A 20,673-nucleotide genomic window follows, 5' to 3' on the forward strand; every position below is an offset into this window, starting at 1 on the left:
AACTTCGATTGTGTTTTTTTGATTATGTTTATTTGAACCTAGAATCGTAGTGGTCAAGTCAAGAAGATGATATCGGCCAAATGGGCGCCGTCATAATTGATTGCCATACGGGCTTGTTTTGTGGCATTTTTCATCCTTTCAGCGTGAACTTCGGGCGACAGATCAGGCACTCGTGTCAAATGTTGTCCTTGGGGGCTTCCAGAGTATCGGGCTTGTTCACGATAACACGGGATACAAAAAACCCAACAAAAAAGTCTGAAACGGTTAAATAGGGCGATCTTGCAGGCCAGTGCAAATCGCCAAAACGAGAGATGAGGCGACCCGGGAACGCCGCCTTCAGAATATCGGTTGTGGCTCGCGCAGTGTGTGCCGTTGCTCCGTCCTGTTGAAACCACATGTCCTGCAGTCCTAATTCGTCCAGTTGCGGCAGAAAAAACTCGGTCAACATGTCCCTATAGCGCGCACCGTCCACTGTTGTCGTTTGACCAGCGGCGTTCTCGTAAAAAATGGCCCGATGACTCCTCCAGCGTGTACAGCGCACCATGTAGTCACTTTGAGCGGGTGTAATGGCTCCTCGTGCATCACTCGTGGATTTTCGGTCAATTTTCGGTTACACACTGAGGTGGAAATGAGCCTCATCGCTCATTATGATTTTGGTCGAAAAATCGTCCACTTCTGGAGCTGATGCACGGAATGGACTTTGTACGGGAACATGCGCAGGTCTTTGAACAAAATTCGCCTTAGGGACGTCCGGCTGATGGCTAATTGCGTGGCACGGCGTCTGTTCGATTTTTCCGAAGACTGCACGACATCCTCGGCAACAGCGGCGATATTCTCGGCAGAACGCGCGCTCCGGGGCCGCCCACTCTTGGCAACGTCTCGTGTGGTCCCATACTCTTCACTGCCAAACGGCCCAGTGTTTGCGCAGTCCGTGTCAAAATTCGCGTTGCGCCAACACCACAGACGAATTGTTCCGCAAATAAATAGACACAATATTTCCACGTTCTTGGGGAGTGTTCTGCTCCATGGCTTGTTCACTTGTATTTGACATTGGCGGGCATTTGCAAAAATGAAAGCATCTTCCAGTAGGGTGATTTCTTTTGGCCCACCTTGTACATATAATATATACTACAATGTATACACAATGAAATGATATCTCTACGCAACGCCAAGTGATCCAGCCGATAACAGAGCACTGGTCCCCGACAATCCGAGCTGCTCTGCGTTGCACGCGGTCAAATGGATCGAGCTGATACTGGGGTGCGCCAGACCAGAGATGACAGCAATACTCCATATTATGTGGCCGGACCTGCGCTTTGTACAGCGCTAGAATGTGGGCCGGCTTGAAGTATTGCCGTGCTCTATTTATGACACCCAGTTTCTTCAGCCAATTTGGCTTTGCTCTCCAGATGGCCGCGGATTTGGCAATCGCTCGAGATATCGAGACCCAGAATTTCGATACTCGGCGAGGCTGTAAGGGAAGTGTTGTCGAAGAGCGGAGCTACGACAAATGGGTTTTTTTAGTGGTAAACGCGCAAACTTGAGCCTTCTGGGGGTTAAATTGGACAAGGTTCAATTCTTTCCTCCATATTTAATTATAAAAAAGCCTATTGCCAATTCATTTATAGTGTATGCTTTTTTCGATACAAAAGTAGTCATAAATATTTTATTCTTAGTTCATTAATCAAGTTTAAAATAAAAACAAGCCAATAAATGTTTTTCGGTGATGGGTGATACCTATTAATATAACCGATACTACCTGGGAGAAAAACTAGTGAACGCACATAAAACACACACATTAGTGATTTTTAAAACAGCGCCATCTATGCTCAACGCTTGTTAATAGAATAGCAAAGAAGTACAGTGGAGCACCATCGATGCGAGAAGCTGTCACAAAAAGTAACCGTACGTGGTAATGTTAAGAAACTATACAAGATGGCTCTCTGACAATATGACATACAGTTGATTAATTTTATACTCCTAACAATACATGATATTCAGTTGCACAATAAATGACCTTACGACGTTAACCCAATTATCGTTTTATCTTCCAATTAGTAGCTACATAAACATTTTGCTGATATTAAAAGACACACGACACACAAAAAAACACTATTACGCTAACGAGAGGAGACAGCTCCCTTATTTCATAATAATATTACCATTATACATACTAAATTTTTGGACAAATTGCATTACTTATTGCGTAACGTTTTTATGGAAGAAGAGGACAGACGATCGTAAGGGTTACCTGATGTGATCACCGCACATTCTCTTCCTACACAGTGTTGCAAGTAAAGTAATTTGTGCGGTTTTCAAGGAGCTTTCTTCCACGTACTACAAAGCTGTGGAATGAGCTTCTTTGTGCGGTGTTTCCGGGACGATATGACATGGGTACCTTCAAAAAAAGCGCGTACACCTTCCTTAAAGGCCGGCAACGCTCCTGTGATTCCTCTGGTGTTGCAGGAGATTGTGGGATCACTTAACAACAGGTGACGTTCGCTCGTTTGTCCTCCTATTCCACAAAAAAAATTAAAAAATTATTAACTTTCAGTTAAGTTTGCTAAGTAGTCAATTAATATTTAATTAAAATGCTACTTTTCTTCATAATATAATATAATCACTAAATATCACGTATTGATTCCATTGTATTAACTTTGAGTATCGTTAGTGTCTGCCCAGTTATGCAGTAAATTATCTATTAAATAATAAAAAATTCCTCGCGATATTAATACTTAAAAAGGTTGCAATTATTTAATACTCAAATATGTCTTTAATCTGGAGGCATGCTTAATAGTTTTATTGTAAAAAGTTACATTTTTTTTAGGTTGGGCAGCAAGGACCAATAAAGGCAGCGCAGGACCGATCGCCATGGCGATCTTTGGGGGAGGCCTTTTGTCCAGCAGTGGACGTCTTCCGGATGAAATGATGAAAATGATGATTTCATTTTTTTATCTAAATAACTAGGGAGATACTGCATATTCGATTCAATCAAAACTTATATTTATCAACTTCCAGCAATTTTTTGTAAGTCAATTTAATGTCGTTTCAAGTATATGAAGTAGGTTATTCATGCAAAGTTGCTTCTAAAAGTCTTGTAATCTTAAATTTATTCTCACAGCTCTTTACAAACATAATCACACAAACATAAAGAGCCCCGATAAAAAAGTAGGTCACGAGTAGGTCAAAGCTTATGTTATCTATTTCACATCCAGTGCCGTTATTTTATTTTACTGTTAACATTACATAATATGTTTGTTATTATATTATTGTAATGTTAACATAACAAATAATATAATATTTACTTATTGAAGGATTTAAGCCTTAATCTTTAGAATGGTTTAAACAAAATCTGTTAATTACTAAATTCCCAAAGAGCTTGTATAAATAGATAATAGGTAAATTTTGTTAAGATCGAAATAAATTTATATTTTTTTTATAATTTGCAATTTTTTTATTATTATCATTAATATGGCAAAATAGGGAGTAAATTAACCTAAAGCGTGTCGCTTTCAACGGCTTTGGAATTAAAAGTCAAGTTATATTGGGAAAAAAATTGAAAGTCAACTTATATGTACTATTATTACTGAAAAATATGTATTTATCGGCAACAGTTTGATGAACACTTGACAGTGTTACAGGATGCGCACGCAACCATTCCGCCATTTTGAATTTTCCTCAATTGAACCCAGCGAGAAGCGACCAGGACAAAGCTGGTAACAGCTGTTAAGTGTACCACCCTATAACTGTGAATCTAAAGCTAAACCAAAGTTACATCATTAAGTTAATATTATTTACTCCTCTTTGAGCAATTATCAATATTTAGAGTAACTAAATGAAATACGTGTGTTGGAGAGTGTTACGAAATATCATTCGGAATTATCGATTGCATTTTCACTAACTGTTGGAACTGTTTGGCATCTTGTTCTAGTAATTAGTTTGTAGCTTACTGTCGTCCAATCTGTGATCGTTGTATAGTGGCAGAAATCGATAACAGTAGACAATTTGGCACACAATTTACTCGGTGTGAATGTACTAAAGCGAAATCGGCTTGTGAGAGCCTTGTAAAACCTATAGGCTCGAACTTAAGAAGAAAAATAAGCGAAGGTTAGTAACAATTTTTCATTTTTCTTATTTACAATTTAATAATGAAATAAATTATGTCTTACTTCTGATTGATTTCGGATATGATTTCATAAATTTGCATGAGACTTAGTATAGCAAAAAAAGTAAAATCTATTATATTGCAATTGCCATTAAATAATCAGTAACGTTTAGCATTTGATATTAATAATATCATTTCATTGGTGTATGAATTGTATATTAATTTAACGGATTCTTTAAGTTTTTCAGTTTAACATAAAATATGTTTCGAAATTTTAATAACCCAATGAAATTTAATATAAAATGAATGTGACAAATATGCTATGAATTTCTCAAAAGCTTTGAATATTGCCTCAAAAGATTTCTCGGCCTACGCACAACCCCCGGCTTCATACCAACCTCCCTTATCCGGCACAGGCGCACATTATTACACAAACATCTGTTTCGAAATATTAGCAATAATTTAAGCTGAATTCTTGTTTCTGGGGGAGGCTGTTAAAAACTGTAAGCTGTAACATAAGAGAAATTAAACTGCGCAAATGTAGGTCAAAACAAAATATAATTCTCATAAAAGTGTACGAGTTTCATACAAACAGGCTGCACTTGAGGTTTTCAAAAGAGATGGGACGAGATACGAGGCCCCTTTCAATGTTAACAAAATTACAGTTGTCAAAGTGTTTATATTTCAAATAAAAAAAATTGCATTGGTTCGTGACTATGATTATTTAAGCGTTCCAATACTACTGGGATATTGAAATATTATGCATAGACGTGCGAGCACTAAATATGATTGAAGACGAAACTAACGGTTTGCACTCCAAGAGTGCCAGCAGAAGTGAAAACTTGAACAATAACGTTGTAAATTTTTGAATATTTCGAATTGCTTTAATGTTATTTATGTGGTTAAATACAATATTCATTTTTTGCGCTATCGTATACATAAATGACAATTTATGTCTATTACATAAAATATTTACATTTTATACACATCCCCAGAAAAGTGTACAACGCCGCTAATATAAAGAAGTATTGATTATTCAATAAATGAATACTCAATTTAAACTACAGTGTACAAAACACTAACAATCAGATATAGCAGAATTTCACAGATGGGTACGAGTATATAGAACATAATTTCTTTAAAGAAGAATGTTTAATTACATATAAAATTTTCCTTAAATAGTTTAATCTTTTCAAAGTCTACTAGAATACCTGTAAAAACCTACTTACCAATAAATACCACTTGTACCGAAACACTTACGCAGTTATTACAAAAAAAATATTTAATCATGGCTTAGACACGTGTTTTGTTAGACAGTGACCTAACTGTAACAACGTCAATGACCTAACAATAATGATCGCTAAAATGGAGTTTATCTTTTTCTATTACAAAGAAGTGTTTAGCTTGTGTATAACTTAAACGTCGCTAAACACAAAATTAAAGGATAGAATCGCAATTTCTGTCAGCTGTCATCTATCTGTCATCACATATTATATCTACTTACTAGAGGTAAGACAAATCTATCATTTTACCCTTACTTACATTTCAACATTACAAATTTACATTAGACTTAAACTATGCTGGACATAACCATGGATACATAAAATCTTGTCATTAAACGGTGACAGTAATGTAACCATAACTAGAGATACGTTACTGAAAACGGCCGTTAATCTTCCATATAAATATGATCTATCCGTTAGAAACACCTGAGACAAGTTTCGACTCGTGTTTAAATATAAGCAATGTCTTATGATTGTTGAACGCTAAATAACAGAAAGACAGGTACTATTTTGTTTTATAACTTTTATAAAACAAGAGTTCAATACATGTTTAACTTTTTTTAATAACATAGTTATAATTTAATATCAGGTGTTTATCTTCATCTTTTATATCGTTTAATTATAAAAACTGCTTACATTTATTAAAAGACGTAGTTATTCAAAATTAACTAAAAGTCTTTATCATTTCAGTATATATTGAGCGCGCTAAGGATATGACAAATCAATCGTTATCTGTTAATATTTTAGTTCTGATTGTTGTTACATACAAAAATATCCCTTAAGTAATTAAAAATAGCACCTTTTTTTCCATACCATTAGATTGGCACTCTGCAGGGTTAGCATTATTTAAACTGAACCGTATTTCTGTAGCATTTCAAGCTAGTTCGCCATCAACTATATCTGTATTTTTCCTTTGTGTTGCAAACACAGCAGTAGTTCTGCCGTTAATTAGCTCAGTAGCTGTCCTAATACATAAACATGAACGACAATGCTACATGTCAGTCGGAAAATGAAAGTGCCATTTCTGAGGTGATGATGAGAACGCTCAAACAACAGACGGATTATGTCTGTTTAAAAAAATATTTAAGGATAATCTTTTATTTCCTAAGATGGCTGGCGGAGGAGACCCCAAGTGGCAGAAGGACGCGGCTGATCAGAACTTCGATTACATGTTCAAGCTCCTGATAATCGGAAACAGTTCTGTTGGTAAAACAAGGTAAAAAAATTGTAATAAAAATTTAATAACAAATTTAAAATTGTTTTTTATAATACTTTTATTATAATAAATACCCACTTTATTTTCATTTCTTTACACTCACTGCAAAATTAAATTACAAAAACTATATTTATTTGGTACTTGTTAATAAAGTATTAAAATTTAAAACGTGGTGGACCACTGACCCCGAAACTAGTTAAAAGTTAAAACTGTATCCTCGGAGTAAGTTTTGTTCTTTATTTACATTAATTGATTTATTATCGATTAACTTTTTTATATGTCTAACACGCATGAATTTAATCTCATACACTATAAAATAAATATCTAATCAAAAATTTAAACCTACAGGAGTTAATACTTTAATCATAATAAATAATTAACCTAAATGAAAACTCCTGAAAAACCGTACTTACACAAACTATAATAATTATAACATCCACGTAAACAAAAATATTCATAAAAAAAGTACTCGGCCAAACTATGTATGTGAATTTTTTATGGGACCAAATGGCAGACGTTCCACATCAAACTAGAAATGAATCATGTAAATCGCTTCATAAATCTCAGCGTAATCGGTGTACATACATAAAAAAAATACCGATCGAATTGAGCACCTTCTCCTATTTTAAGTCGGTTAATACAACGGTTTTTAAGTTACTGAATTTGTTAGTGAATATGCTTTTATTATTTCAGCTTTCTGTTTCGTTACGCGGATGACTCTTTCACCTCAGCGTTCGTGTCAACTGTCGGCATCGACTTCAAGGTGAAAACGGTCTTTCGGCATGACAAGCGCGTTAAGCTTCAGATATGGGTGAGTTATTTTTATTTGATTACTTTCTTCAGATCCAATCATGAGACTTTGATATTTACTTGACACTTAAATTACTTACCTAAGCCTTTTTGATCTGAGATACTTTATAATGCTGTACCTATTTGAACAGATGTAGTAGTGATTTTATGAATAGAAAGCGTCTTTCATTTATTTATTTAACGGATGAAAAGTATTTTATATTTATTAAATTAAACCCAACAATCTCACACTAATATATAAATTACTTTCAAAGAACCGGCCAAGTGCGAATCAGACTCGCGCACAAAGGGTTCCCTACCAGTATCTATTAAACATCTATGAAAATAATGGGGGGCCCCCTTCAATCTTTGTGGGGCGATGTATATGCTTTTACAACAAGATCCCAGAAAATGTTCAAAACAAAAGTATTGCGTTATTCAAAAGAATTGTTAAAAAACGTTTGTGTGGTAAAGGTTACTATAACATAAATGACTTTCTTAATGATACCACAGATTGGGAATGGAGCGACCGCCCTCAGGCTATTAAATAATAAGATTAATTGTACAATGTTTCTTTGTAAATGTTACTTTAATTGTAAAACATATTTTTGATGAAAAAAGAAAGCCCGCTGAGTTTGTTGCGCACATTCTTCGCAGGCCTGAGGCATTCACTTTGGAATGGGTGGTAGTTTTTTTTGACTTTCAATAAGTGATTTCACATCCTATTTTGAATAAAAATATTTGAATTTTAATATATTTTTTATTTTGTTTTTTTTTTTTTGAAGTAAAACTTCTTACGCTTGACTTGGAAAGTAAGCTGGTGAATGCGTGACGAAAGCGTTACGAACGAACGCTAGACAACTCTTTCTTTAAAGCCTCTCCTAGTATCGGAGTACTGGGTTCGAAACCTCGATTGCCAATTCCTTGGTCATCTGGAGAGCCTAGCCAAAATTGCTCCGAAGAAGCTGGGTGTCATTAATAGAGCATATCAATACTTCAAGCCGGCCCACTTTGTAGCGCTCTACAAAGCGCAGGTCCGGCCACACATGGAGTATTAATGTCATCTCTGGTCTGGCGCACCCCAGTATCAGCTCGATCTATTTGACCGCGTGCAACATAAAGCAGCTCGACTTAGAACTCTGTAAACGGCTGGATCACTTGGCGTTGCGTAGAGACGTCGCTTCATTGTGTTTCTTCTACCGCATTTATCACGGGAGTGTTCCGAAGAGATGTTTCACCTGATTCCTGCCGCCGAATTCCACCTTCGCACGACACGCCTTTAATAAGGATATCTCCTAGATTTCTTGATTATTTTGTCAGTTCAATTCGTTATTCAGCAATTTTATAATCTAATATTTAATTTTACTTAAGTCATTTGGTCTAAAGTACACTCGTTCTTTATTTAGTATGTATTGTAATAGCGGCAACAGATATACATCATTTGTAAAAATTTAAACTGTTCAACTATCACGGTTCCTTAGATACAGCCTGGTGACAGACGGACATACGAACAGGTGGACATTGGAGTCTTAATAATAGGGTTCCGATTTTACCCTTTGGGTACGGCACTCCAAAAAGAAAAAATATGTCTTAGTAAACAGATAACTTACATCATTCATTAACAGTTCTGTATGTCTTAGTATACAGATAACTTATATCGGTCATTAACAGTTCTATATGTCTTAGTAAACAGATAACTTACATCATTCATTAACAGTTCTATATGTCTTAGTATACAGATAACTTATATCGTTCATTAACATTTCTATATGTCTTAGTATATATATAAATTACATCATTCATTAACAGTTCTATATGTCTTAGTAAACAGATAACTTACATCATTCATTAACAGTTCTATATGTCTTAGTAAACAGATAAATTACATCGTTCATTAACAGTTCTATATGTCTTAGTATACAGATAACTTATATCGTTCATTAACATTTCTATATGTCTTAGTATATATATAAATTACATCATTCATAACAGTTCTATATGTCTTAATATACAGATAACTTACATCATTCATTAACAGTTCTATATGTCTTAGTATACAGATAACTTATATCGTTCATTAACATTTCTATATGTCTTAGTATATATATAAATTACATCATTCATTAACAGTTCTATATGTCTTAGTAAACAGATAACTTACATCATTCATTAACAGTTCTATATGTCTTAGTAAACAGATAAATTACATCGTTCATTAACAGTTCTATATGTCTTAGTATACAGATAACTTATATCGGTTCATTAACAGTTCTAAATGTCTTAGTATATAGATAAATTACATCGTTCATTAACAGTTATATATGTCATATCATACAGATAACTTATATCGGTTCATTAACAGTTCTAAATGTCTTAGTATATAGATAAATTACATCGTTCATTAACAGTTCTATATGTCTTAGTATACAGATAACTTATATCGTTCATTAACAGTTCTATATGTCTTAGTATATAGATAACTTACATCATTCATTAACAGTTCTATGTCTTAGTAAACAGATAAATTACATCGTTCATTAACAGTTCTATATGTCTTAGTATATATATAAATTACATCATTCATAACAGTTCTATATGTCTTAATATACAGATAACTTACATCATTCATTAACAGTTCTATATGTCTTAGTATACAGATAACTTATATCGTTCATTAACATTTCTATATGTCTTAGTATATATATAAATTACATCATTCATTAACAGTTCTATATGTCTTAGTAAACAGATAACTTACATCATTCATTAACAGTTCTATATGTCTTAGTAAACAGATAAATTACATCGTTCATTAACAGTTCTATATGTCTTAGTATACAGATAACTTATATCGTTCATTAACATTTCTATATGTCTTAGTATATATATAAATTACATCATTCATAACAGTTCTATATGTCTTAATATACAGATAACTTATATCGTTCATTAACAGTTCTATATGTCTTAGTAAACAGATAAATTACATCGTTCATTAACAGTTCTATATGTCTTAGTATACAGATAACTTACATCGTTCATTAACATTTCTATATGTCTTAGTATACAGATAACTTACATCGTTCATTAACAGTTCTATATGTCTTAGTATATAGATAAATTACATCGTTCATTAACAGTTCTATATGTCTTAGTAAACAGATAAATTACATCGTTCATTAACAGTTCTATATGTCTTAGTATACAGATAACTTACATCGTTCATTAACATTTCTATATGTCTTAGTATATAGATAAATTACATCGTTCATTAACAGTTCTATATGTCTTAGTAAACAGATAAATTACATCGTTCATTAACAGTTCTATATGTCTTAGTATACAGATAACTTATATCGTTCATTAACAGTTCTATATGTCTTAGTATAAAGATAATTTACATCATTCATTAACAGTTCTATATGTCTTAGTATATAGATAACTTACATCATTCATTAACAGTTCTATGTCTTAGTAAACAGATAAATTACATCGTTCATTAACAGTTCTATATGTCTTAGTTTATAGATAAATTACATCGTTCAGTAACAGTTATATATGTCTTAGTAGACAGATAACTTACATCGTTAATTAACAGTTCTATATGTCTTAGTAAACAGATAAATTACATCGTTCATTAACAGTTCTATATGTCTTAGTATACAGATAACTTCCATCGTTCATTAACAGTTCTATATGACTTAGTATACAGATAACTTATATCGTTCATTAACAGTTCTATATGTCTTAGTATACAGATATCTTACATCGTTCATTAACAGTTCTATATGTCTTAGTATATAGATAAATTACACCGTTCATAACATTTCTATATGTCTTAGTATACAGATAACTTACATCGTTCATTAACAGTTCTATATGTCTTAGTATACAGATATCTTACATCGTTCATTAACAGTTCTATATGTCTTAGTATATAGATAAATTACACCATTCATAACATTTCTATATGTCTTAGTATACAGATAACTTACATCGTTCATTAACAGTTCTATATGTCTTAGTATACAGATATCTTACATCGTTCATTAACAGTTCTATATGTCTTAGTATATAGATAAATTACACCGTTCATAACATTTCTATATGTCTTAGTATACAGATAACTTACATCGTTCATTAACAGTTCTATATGTCTTAGTATATAGATAAATTACACCGTTCATAACATTTCTATATGTCTTAGTATACAGATAACTTACATCGTTCATTAACAGTTCTATATGTCTTAGTATACAGATAACTTACATCGTTCATTAACAGTTCTATATGTCTTAGTATACAGATAACTTACATCGTTCATTAACAGTTCTATATGTCTTAGTCAACAGATAACTTATATCGGTCATTAACGTTTCTATATGTCTTAGTATATAGATAAATTACATCGTTCATTAACAGTTATATATGTCATATCATACAGATAACTTATATCGGTTCATTAACAGTTCTAAATGTCTTAGTATATAGATAAATTACATCGTTCATTAACAGTTATATATGTCATATCATACAGATAACTTATATCGGTTCATTAACAGTTCTAAATGTCTTAGTATATAGATAAATTACATCGTTCATTAACAGTTATATATGTCATATCATACAGATAACTTATATCGGTTCATTAACAGTTCTAAATGTCTTAGTATATAGATAAATTACATCGTTCATTAACAGTTCTATATGTCTTAGTATACAGATAACTTATATCGTTCATTAACAGTTCTATATGTCTTAGTATACAGATAACTTATATCGTTCATTAACAGTTCTGATCTTTTTTACTATATTGTATATTTTGGATAACATTAGTTTATAATGTTCGTGAAAATGTTTGTAAAACTAAAATATAACAAATGTAATATTCTGTGCGTATGTACTTAATTATATTTTATTATTTAAAAAAAATATTCAATATTTTTTATCGTTGTAATTATTCTTTTAAGCGACATCTTACCTACGAATAATTGAAAGTAGGATATAGAATATGCAAGTGCTTGGTTGCTTCCGCTTACATATGGTTATGGTCACAGAACAGTTTAAAGAAATCTCTTCAAGCTGTCCTGTGGTTTTGGTCCAAATAACTTATGCCAAAATGGGTTTGAAGCCTTGAAAAACTATTTAATTTAATTGATTGATTTAAATTTCTTTCAGGATACTGCAGGACAGGAGCGCTACCGTACAATTACTACTGCATACTACCGTGGTGCAATGGGTTTTATACTCATGTACGATATTACCAATGAAGAGAGCTTCAACAGTGTACAAGACTGGTAATAAATCTATATTTCTTAGGAGAAATTAATCATTACAATTTAGTTTAATCAATTCAAATACCTTAGATAATTTATACATATAGATAGAGGTTCATGCTGTTAGATAACCGATAAATACTAGGCTAGGTTTTATACTTTAGTGTGCGTGACAAGCTTCGTCTTACACTAGCGATTTGTATGAAACTTTGTCCCCGCTCGGCTTCGCTGTAAAGGCCTTCAGGGCTATCAGCACAGAGGAGGTTTTTAGTCGGTAGGGGGTGCCCGAGCCCGTCATATGGGCCCCGTTTCGGGGTCTTCAATACGTAAATGTATTTTACTCCTATCGAAAAAAAAAATTAAACTTTGTGTTAGCGAGCGTGCACTGCTCAAAATAGAGGTTAACAGCTCTAAACTCATTTTTTTCGACCTTTTCACAGCTGTCAAAGATTATCTAGACTATAAATAATATTTTAAATATGCTTATAGTTATTATGGCTTATCTTATGAAAATACATTCTAACCGGAGCGACAATCCATACTTAACTTCCTTTACATTTATAAACGTAGCCTACTGGTTTATACCTACGGGAATATGAGCAGTTTCGCAATGCTATCCCAAAATATGCGACGTACCAAGCGGGAATACATTATATGGAGCTATCAAATAGTGTTGGCCAAGAGTTGTTCATTTTGTAGGTTCTATTTATAGAAAATTGTCTGTCTAACAGGTCTGTGAAAACGTTTGATACTGCGTATCGTGAAAGCTTATCTTATCTAACTGGTTATATAGAAATGTCATGACTTGTTTCTATTGATCACATATAAAATGCTATCTGTTGAAGGAGTAATTGAATTTATTATTATAAATATTATTGGGGAAAGCAGCACTTAAATCTGTAGATCTAATGCGACCCTACATGTGCTCGGACGGACACCCATGTGATGACCAAGCTCGTGGTGGTGAGGCAAATGTTTAGAGAAATTATTTCCTTTCAAAATAGGAGTACTTAATTGTATCTTAATTTCATCCTTTAGGCCTGTAGTATTTGCAGTATCCTCAGGGGGCACAAGTGAAATAGGTCTACTGCCTGAAGTTCGAGGACTATGAGGTATCCCGCCTTTACTGTATCGATGTCTCCAGTAGGATGTGTTTAGGGCCTTTGTAGGCTTCTAAAAATCTACATAAGTGAATTTAAAAATATACGCAATACTAAGGCAAAGCTTGTAATTATATGAGTGCCAGAATACATTATAATAGTTAATTATAGAATAGTTAAAACACTAGCCTAACAGATGATTCAACATCATTTTGCATCACCAACCACCTGCTAGGGAGATCCTCATAATTGATTATGTTATTTTTCTCCAGGGTAACTCAGATCAAGACTTACTCATGGGATAACGCCCAGGTGATACTGGTTGGCAACAAATGCGATATGGAAGAAGAAAGGGTGATTAGCCAGGAACGTGGACGACAACTGGCTGAGCAGCTTGGCGTCGAGTTTTATGAGACCAGCGCAAAAGAAAACATCAATGTTAAGGTGAGCTTACCGTACTGTCTTTCTTTCTGGATGAGACGAGCAGGACGTTCAGCTGATGGTAATTAATACGCCCTATGCATTACAATGCAGTGCCGCTCAAGAATAACATCTTGATTATTGCTTCTCAATATATTATTCTTGATAATATAATGTATGTTCATAGGCACATAACATATGTGAATTTGCTAGAAACTGTCATAACCATAATGTTAACACCAGGAACAGACATAAACTTATAATGCCTACTACTCGGCTAAGTCGAATTAGTAACTCTTTTGTGGGGCGATGTATATGCTTTTACAACAAGATTCCAAAAATGTTCAAAACAAAAGTATTACGTTATTCAAAAGAATTGTTAAAAACGTTTGTGTGGTAACATAAATGACTTTCTAAATGATACCACAGATTGGGAATGGAGCGACCGCCCTCAGGCTATTGTACAATATTATTTTGTAAACATATTTTTTTCGATGAAAAAAAAAAGTCCGCTGAGTTTGTTGCGCCCATTCTTCTCAGGTCTGAGTCATTTGTTTTGGAATGGGTGGTAGTGACTTTCAATAAGTGATGTTAAATCCTATTTTGAATAAAAATATTTGAATTTGAATAATTGAAAAACCCAAAAATTCTGAGCAGCACTTCAATTGCGCTCGTCACATTGAGACATAAGATGTTAAGTCTCATTTGCCCAGTAATTTCACTAGCTACGGCGGCTGCTTCACGCCAGAGAAAGATACCGTTGTGGTACCCATAATCTAGTTGGCATCCTGTACAAACCTCCCACTGGTATAAAGAAGACACAACTTTCTTTCCTCCACGTATAACCAAACTATGGAATTAGCTTTTATTGTGCGCTGTGGCCAGGACTATACGACATGGGTACCTTCAAAAAAAGTGCATATACTTTTTTAAAAGGCCGGCTCCCTTACACTCCTGTAATTCCTCTGGTGTTGCAAGAGAATGTGGTTGACGGTGATCACATAACATCCTGCTCTTCCATAAAAAAATAACTTTTATTGCGGTGTCATGACGGCTAACGAATGCACTAAGTGTAGGTGTTTTTACACTTCTGTAACGTTAACTAGAGTCACAAGAAGTGTGTGATTATCACTCAGTGACACATCTTTCGCAATGACAAGCGCGTCAGATAGCCAATTATAATTATTTTACCCTCAATAAGTTACCCAAGCTCGTATTAACTAGATTAATATTAAAAGAACCAAATAAAAAGCGACCATATATTTAATAGGTTGAAAGAAGTTTATATGAAATCTAATAACTAAGAAAAATATAATAATGCTAAGTGACCTGGAAAACGTTGTATTACCATTTAAATTATTAAAAAATTGCAAAAATGTTTATTGGGGTTAAAAAATGGATAACGACCGATTCTCAGACCTACCTACATACATAACATACATAATAGCTTTAAGTGTAAATGTATACACTTCTATAATAAAGTCCTAGCCACTGTTAAGGCATTATCTATAAATAAATTTAAATGTTTTATAAAAAATGGCTCTGTCGTAAATCCTATTACTCCACTGCTGAATATCTAAATGATCGGACAGCCTGGGACTAGATTGTGATTATTTTATAGCGATAGAAATGACTGTACAATATTGTATATTTTTATTGAAAAGAGCCCAAAAAAAGAATGCTGGGAGAGTTTCTTGCGCCGCTTCTTCTCTCTCAGAGCGCCAATTGTTTCCGAAGCGGTAGTAGTATCTAGTAGTTATTAGAAATGACATCAAAAAGAATTCTTAAGGAATCAATTTTGAGAAAATAAATGCCTTTTACCAAAATTTCATATAAAATATCATAAAAATCGATCGATCTGTTTCGGAAGAGTATGGCTACAGAATAGATATAAATATATTTATTCGGACAACCGTGCCTTGCTTGCATTTTTAAGAATTTACAAAACTGGAACAAAAGATAAACTAATAGGACTAACATCTGTATTCGAACCGGAGTCTTCTGCTTTCCGGATCACCGAATGGCCCATCTGAGTTATTATAGTCTTGTATATAGTGGCAAAATTTATCTTTGTATTCTAATGTTATTGTAGTTGTTTCTAATTGAAACACAGTAAAGCTACATTTTTTTTATTTGCTGAAACCGAGGTAGATCGATTTATCGCCCCCGAAACTACCTGTATACTATATTTTATGAAAATCGTTGGAGCCGATTCGGACATTCAGATTATACTCGTATGTTTATATGTATATATATTAGCTATTTTGGTATCGATACGATTTGGAGACCTTAAATTTCAGAACATCTTAGAGGCTGGCTACATGACCACAGGCATTTCAGCTGATGTCCACGAACACATGATTTTCACTTATTACCAGATGATAATATAAAAAAGGCCCAATTTCCTTGTGTTTCGTCTTGCAAAAGACACTCTCTCACATTATAATATCAGGTATTACCCTGCTTAGGATCGACTCATAAATTACAATTTTTAACACTATAATCGTGCTCAGTCTTGAGATAAAAGATAAATTCCCAGTAATAAAACTTATAATAGCAAGCTTTCAGTAAACTAATTTTTATTCACATGTTATGTGTTTTTATTCACATACATGTCGAAGTGATATCAACAACGTTAAATTCTGTCTTTGCTGAAAACGTTCACATTTTTTGCAAGAAAAATGGCCCATATTATAATGTTTGCCACCAGATAACTTCCATATTTTTTTTTATAATAAATAGTCCTATTCAATATTACAGCAATAGTTAGTATATGTGACTGTACATGATGAAGGGCATTAACACGAGTGTGAGTTGGTGGTTCATAATAAGCCGCATATTACAACCATACATTTTAACTGGTAATGGCGGTCATGAAAGTTTTCTCGCAGATGTCATAGCATTTTTAAATCTACTTAATCTTACTTAGGTGCAACAATTGTTTGCAAATTGACATTTCAGTTGGAACTAAACGTCATCTCGACTTATATTTGAATAGAAGTCAAATAACATTTATTTGTTTTTCAGAAATGTTCGAAAATGAAAGAATATTATTAAAATCGATGTTAATATACATTAATAATATCATTTTTATAGATAAGAAAGTTGTTGTAACAAAAAAAGTCTATTTTGATGGTGCTCACAATGTGCGCTTCATGGAGGGGCTATGATATTTGAGTAAATAAATATAAATAAAATTTGAAAACAAAATTTTATGAACGATGCGAGAATCGAATCCATGACCTCTCGCGTTCCGTGCGAGTACTCTGCCAAATGAGCTAACCAAGTGAGATCTGAACAAAGCATACAAGATTTTATGATGATACGTCACTCGAACGGAAGCTCAGTTGGCAGAGCACTCGCACGGTCTTGAACGCGAGAGGTCGTGGGTTCCAGACCCGCATAGCTCATAAAATTTTGTTTTCAAATTTTATTTATGTATTACTCACAGAAGTGAGGGTTATCACTTTATAACATAACAAATTGTTTAAGTAAATATAATGTTTCAGACCGTGTTCGAGCGATTAGTGGACATCATTTGTGACAAAATGTCAGAAAGCTTGGACTCGGAGCCGGCAATGCTTGCTGGAGGGGGTCGTGGTCAGAAGTTGTCGGAACAACCGCAAGGAAACTCTAATCCCAACTGCAACTGTTAAGTACATAATATGTCAGTATATACCTCTCTCTTCCTGAATATACTGGAGTTATTATACAAACAACAATATTTAAGTAGCGTCATTATAATATTGATTATGCCTGAAGAATGATTTCAGTCATGAGTCCGACTTGTGTTGCGATATAATTGAAAGATAATATATTTGTTTTTCTTATGCATGTTTGGTTACTATAAAGTCGGGATTAGCTACTGATCTCCATGTTTTGGGCAATTTAATACCTATGATAAAATAAAACAATTTATTTGATAATCTTTATCCAGTATACTCAAGGATTTTCGTATTATTTTCTCTAACTTTTGTATTTTCCTAGTTCCTTGTATAGCCAAGTTTATACCTTACCTAATGGACTCGTCCTTCACAAATCCTATTAAGTATTTGAATTTCTTAAATGTAACTTAGACAAATGTACTAAATTGTTTGTTAACGATTAAGAAATAGTGTAATATGTATTAGGTGTAAAGTAGTGTCTATGTTTTGAGCTGGAGTAGGGATCTGATACTTCTGTAGTAGTTATTATATTTAATCAAATAAGTGTATTCCATGAATTACTTGAAATTAGACGCCACTACGTAAGATAAACACGGTCTATGTTTTAAGTTATATCTTAGTTTTTATTGGTTGCACTAGTAAAAGTCAGCTTTTTAAATATGTAAGTGTGTACAAAGCTTTATATTATACCGGGTCCGTATATGAAGAACTACAGTGAATGTTAGAAAACAAACGAAAGAGTAAGAGTGTTTGTTGTTAAGCAAAAGAAAAGGAAGACTTCGCTTTCTTGCGTTCGCTGTTGTACTTTGCACGTGGCAAAAAGGCCTCATATAGAAAAAAGATAGGATTGAACACAGGAAATATTTTGATCTTTATAAAAAAAGATAATTGTTGATTGCGTCTGTCATATTTGCAGCTGTTTACAATATTATCTTATAGTTTTAACTAAGTCATTGAATATATTTTTTTCAATTTAATTATTGAAATAATGATGCATTAATGACTCGGTTTATTGTTCAGTTCTGTGTAAGAAATGCTAGTTGAGTTCAAGGAAATGGAACATAATTGGCGACTTGAGATATTATTTCTAATCCATAAAATTCAAATAATCAAAAAGGTTTTCTTAAATAATTACCAGTATTAAAATACAAAGAAAATAAAACAATTATTCTATAAATACAATTGCTAATATCGGACCAAAGCTAAATTTCACAGGTTATTTACAATACGTGATAAAATGAATGGCGCAAATATTTTTAGATATCATTTAGAGGTCTTTGGAGCTTTCGTATTGCATTTAAACCATGTCGTTTCATAAAGCTTAGACTAAAAAGCTCTCGTGTATTGCGTTCATCTATTATGCAATCGTAAATTTAATATAAGCCAGGTGTTTCTTTTCTGATCTAGGCAAAAATGATTTGATGCTTAGGTAGTTAGCATGATAATTGTAAATATGTTTGGGTGTATAAAAATATACTGTATAGTATTGTATCTATGTACTTTTAAATCTAATAATCTAATACTATTCATGTACTTGAATTGAAGGAGATAATATTTATCTAATCAAATATTATAATAAAAACTATTTTGAAATTAAAGTATTCAGAAAATGACAGCGATTATTATAAAGTGCTTGTGCACGTAAAACTTTTAGCGACCTGAGATGAACTTACTGTTATCACTTAATTGATTTATTTATTTTTAAGTTGTACCGCCATTTTGTTATTTCTGTGTATTTATATATTGTTTTGCAAATTAAAGAAATGTAAATAACAATTTGTATTAATGCGTTATTTATTAATCATCTCAAGGTCGTTTTAGTGTAATCTGTAGAAGACAATACAACTTATATTAAATTCTGTTGATCTCGGAGCACATTATTGAGTAGTGAATAAGTATTTTACTATCTATTAATAGTTATTATCGTTAAACAAGAAATACGTACTACGTTTTGAATATACCTTTATCTTTATATACGTTTATGTAGCTTCTGTTTTTGAAATATATCAGAACAAACTATGAGCAGGCACTGTCTTATATTCTGTATAGCTGTAAGAGTGGTAAAGAGTACTATTGTATCCGCGTTATGAACCGAGTCGTCGGGCCAAAAACCATAGTTATCAGTCTATCTTGCTCGCTTTCATGGGACTTGTGGAGCGTCATAATGATGTGCGAACAGTGGATAGTCGATATCGATAAGATTTAATAATTGTTTATGCAGATAAAATTATGAAATCAAAAAACTACACTAAAATTAACAAAATAATATATTTTATTGTATTGCAAAATATTTTCTTCATCCGAGTCTTCTGGGTCACTATCGTAATCCGGTAATTGCCGTGATACAATGGACTCAAACAGCAAAAGGATATCGATACGATGCAAAACGTTGCACATTCCTATTCTTAATGAAATTTATTATGACCCAACGACATGGTCGTACGACTCAGTTGATAACGCAGGCTATATAGGAATAATATGCAAGAACTACTTGTGTTTTACTTTGAAGTTGGTTAAATTATTGGACTTTAGAGACTGAGCATCATTAGTCTCAAAAAGCCGAATACAATAGTACCACTAAACATCTTGCTTGTCTTGTCGCATCATATCAAAAAACAAATAGTATTAAAAAACTAAATTTCTGATCTCCTGTTAGCTATGGCTAATCATGAATAAAATCAAAATATAGAATCAAAATATTGCTAATTTGTAACAAACATATGTATTGAGAACTACGCTAAATACGTGAAAACGAATGATTTCAATTAATTGTCTATTTATAAACATTAATGGTGTTTTACTTGCTTAGGACGAAATTA

The 20,673-nt window shown here is 33.0% G+C and overlaps 1 protein-coding gene across 1 annotated transcript; it reads left to right on the plus strand.

Moving 5' to 3' along the window:
• The first annotated feature begins 3,670 nt into the window (after positions 1-3,670).
• Positions 3,671-19,267, plus strand: LOC126968494 (ras-related protein Rab-3). Its single transcript, XM_050813570.1, has 6 exons — positions 3,671-4,107; positions 6,498-6,604; positions 7,298-7,415; positions 12,572-12,690; positions 14,042-14,213; positions 17,699-19,267. Exons 2-6 carry the CDS (start codon positions 6,498-6,500, stop codon positions 17,843-17,845), a joined length of 663 nt encoding a protein of 220 aa, XP_050669527.1. The 5' UTR covers positions 3,671-4,107; the 3' UTR covers positions 17,846-19,267.
• Positions 19,268-20,673: the final 1,406 nt, after the last annotated feature.

The sequence above is a fragment of the Leptidea sinapis genome, chromosome 15 (genome assembly GCF_905404315.1).
Source record: "Leptidea sinapis chromosome 15, ilLepSina1.1, whole genome shotgun sequence".
Classification (NCBI taxonomy): Eukaryota; Metazoa; Arthropoda; class Insecta; order Lepidoptera; family Pieridae; genus Leptidea; species Leptidea sinapis.

Coding starts and splice junctions, on each gene's coding strand:
- LOC126968494 (XM_050813570.1), top strand. CDS start 6,498: ATGGCTGGCGGAGGAGACCCCAAGTGGCAGAAGGACGCGGCTGATCAG. Junction 7,416..12,571: donor GCGTTAAGCTTCAGATATGG/GTGAGTTATTTT, acceptor AATTTCTTTCAG/GATACTGCAGGACAGGAGCG. Junction 14,214..17,698: donor AAGAAAACATCAATGTTAAG/GTGAGCTTACCG, acceptor ATAATGTTTCAG/ACCGTGTTCGAGCGATTAGT.